Consider the following 3,262-nt stretch of genomic DNA (forward strand, 5'->3'; position numbering starts at 1 on the left):
AAAAAAAAATTTTTCCAAACACCGAAATTCCCACACCCCCCCCGGCCCCGGCCAAAAAAAAAAAAAAAAAAAAAAAAAAAAAGCAACAAACCCATCAAGTCAACCTGGCAACCAGCATCTGAGCTGCATCTTCATCACACATGGCAACACCAGCCCAGGCAAGATGTCTGTAAATATTTGATCTCTTTTCCTGCTGTCCTGTCAGGGCTCCTGTTATTCCAGCACAGTAGGAGGCGCCGTGTTCTTACCCATGAACGCCTCACGAGTCATAAAATAAGACCAACATGTTAACTACAAAATGATATTACGTGCAAGGATGAGTCAGAGGTGGAGGGAAAACATGACTGAGGATTTAATAGGAGCTACGCTCATGCATGTTGGATTATTTCAAAAGATTTCTTTTTTTTCGGCTTGGTTGTCTGCTTGCATCATATAAATTTGGCTTTTCTACTTTTAGGCGGTGCTATAAAGTTTCACTTGATTTGCTCAGTATGTCTCCACACCAATGAAGGTAAATCCTAAGGAGAACCAGCGTCTGTCTGCAGAAATCGTGCCTTCGTCTCTGAGCTGAGTTTCCCCCCCTCTGCAGTCTATTGCGGTTTTAACCAACGATGAAAAGCTGCTGTTTTATCACTGGCACAGGAAAAATAAATAAATAAAAAATCATTTTAAAGATAAGCATTGCTACATATTGGAATACGTGTCATTTTTCCCAGCTGGGAACTGACATGGTTCTGCCTGTGGCTTTAAAGGCAGACAAGTCACTGGCCTAAAATATCAACCTGCCTCTGGCAAAAACACAGAGCAAAAAAAAACCCACATCTCTGTTTTCTCTACTTTTCATCCACTCTTTGCTTTTCATGCCAGACCTCTGTGAGTTCCTCCATCCATCCATATACACAAAAAATGTATTGGAAACTACAAATGTGGACCCCAAAATTACAGCTTTAAAGCAACTTGTTTCTTCTGACAGGAGGTGATGTGATTTACTTTTTGGACCTGTCAAGCTGAGGTCCTGACTTGACTGTGATAGTTTGTGGAGGGAAGCTAAAGATCATGGTGAGGGGAGGCAGGACTCCTGACCTCAAAGCTGATCAGCAATAACCGCAAGGGCTTAATCGCTGTGAAAGATTTCTTTTATTGATTATCGGAGGAGGGCATAAATGATTTTCGATGACATTTTTAATAAGATGTATATAAAAACAAAAAAACAACAAAAAAAACACTTGACTACCAAAACATTTATTGACTGCTGCAGAAATATCTTCAAAAGTAGTAAAGTTTTGATGCAAGCCAGTGGTTTGTGGCGGCCATTTTAATTGTTTATTGCTTTCCAACATAAAACTAACACCTCTAAATGTTAAGCTAACAGTTAGACAACTTATTCATTCGTCATGGAGAAGGACTGGCAAGGAATTATTGAGGTATTGCTGATTGGAGACTATGTGACTTTGGACCACTAGGGGGCAGTACAAAGTGACACACTAAAAACCAATGAAATTGCTTATATTCCATCAACACCCACAGATATAGAAGGAAGCGGTTAACATGCATTAAAAGGCTGAGCTAACTCAACCTTTTAATGCATGTAAGGGCATTAAAAGGAAAGTAAAAATAAATAAATAAATAAATAAATAAAAAATGTTCTGGTCGACCTGAAACAGCCGTTAAAGAGACGCACACGGATGTCCAGCGTTGGCTGAGATGGAGTTCAAAGCCGAGTCAGCGTTTCTCCACAACAACTCTCAGGTCACAGTTCAAAGAGGAAGATGAAGGAGGAATTATTGAGCCGCCGTTAAACGGGCCACATATAGAGCCTTTTATGAGTGCGTTCATTCATTTTACCCCCCATTAGTTCTTCTTTTTTTTTTTCAGGTTTAAAGGTCAGTCTGGATGAAATATTGCCAGTGACATAATCACTGAGAGAATGAAAGTGTGTGTGAGCGACTTGGTTTATGGTTTTATTTATTTTTTGGTTGTTGTTGATCCACTAAAGCTAATATTTTCTGCAGATTTCTCATAAGGTTGGTCTCATTACACCATGAAAATATGTGTATTATATATAAACGCCAATATTTACAACAGGTTTTTTTTTTTTTTTTTCAATGAATTGAATCCTTCCTATTTTGCGTTGAATGCAGCGTCACATTGCATACTGCAGCCCCTGGAGATATTTATGTGATCAGATCGTTCTCGTTAATTTGCCAGAGCTCAGATGCCGTTCTCATTTGGCGAGAAAAAAAAAAAAAAAAGAGTCCCAATGACGTGACTGATCTAAACCTGCAGGTAGTTTCTATGGTGATGGTAAAAATCAATTAGTTTTCATGATGCAGCGAGCACTTCACCACAGCTTTCTTTTTTATCTCTATAGAGCTGAGCCTTCAATCTGCCTTCCACCCAGTGTTGCAATTGCTTTCCCCCCCCCCCATTATTAGAAGGTGCGAAGATCCGTCACTGTGAAGGTTTTTATTACATCCTTTAGATGGATGTATTCATATGGGATCTGAGGCTCTACATAAACATTAACTGCTTCTTGCATCTATAATTCTGATTGACTCATTTGCATACTTTTGGTTTTGTTTTTGTTTCTTTTGCATCTACTTTGCTGCTTTTTAAAGGTCATCTTCAGACTTTCAGTGCCACCTTTTTTCTTTTAACTCAGCAGAAAACTTACCTTGATTGTGGGAAGCACAAGGTCCATGGCGGCACATTGGCGAGGCGTCAGACTTCTGGTGTCCTCTCGGATGACGTGCTCCTGGAGGGACACCGAGGTGAGCAGAGCAGAGCAGCGAGGAGGAAAACAACATCACATTCATACACTCTCAGCTTCGAGATGCTTACCGCTGTCATGGTAATAACTATCATTTACGCCGATAAACTTCACCCCTCTTACATCAGAGTGCTAAAAATCTATTTTAATCATGAAAAATGTTTTCGTCGATTCTAATTGGAGCTTTCCTGACCTCCGAATTGACTGCAGTAAATAAGTTCTGGCACCACTTTATTTCCCAGGTGTCGGTACTCCTTACGCTGCACAACCACCAGAATGCGATAAATGTTTTATGAAATAGGAAGACGGAGAAACTGAAGTACTGAAGTAATCGCTGCCGCGATGCTCGGCCAAATTTTTAGCCGCGTCCAAAGAATACGGACAGTCCATAAAGTTTTGCATGAGACCGACTCTGAATGTTAGAGAAAAATCAATATCAATTTAAAAGACACATATTCAGGGTGCGAGAGTTTTGTCTCTCACCCCTCAGGA

At 40.1% G+C, this 3,262-nt stretch overlaps 1 protein-coding gene across 1 annotated transcript in view; it reads right to left on the reverse strand.

Annotated features, from left to right (window-relative positions):
* The window catches only part of LOC106954290 (protein unc-13 homolog B-like), a 21,947-nt gene extending 18,714 nt beyond the window's left edge, over positions 1-3,233 (reverse strand). Inside the window, exon 1 of the mRNA XM_015043676.1 lies at positions 2,675-3,233. Within this exon, the coding sequence (XP_014899162.1) occupies positions 2,675-2,701 (27 nt within the window). The 5' untranslated portion in view covers positions 2,702-3,233. The remainder of the gene's footprint in view (positions 1-2,674) is intronic.
* Between the last annotated feature and the right edge of the window lie 29 nt (positions 3,234-3,262).

This window comes from Poecilia latipinna, unplaced genomic scaffold (assembly GCF_001443285.1).
Source record: "Poecilia latipinna isolate Pla-1442-1.1 unplaced genomic scaffold, P_latipinna-1.0 Scaffold644, whole genome shotgun sequence".
Taxonomy (NCBI): domain Eukaryota; kingdom Metazoa; phylum Chordata; class Actinopteri; order Cyprinodontiformes; family Poeciliidae; genus Poecilia; species Poecilia latipinna.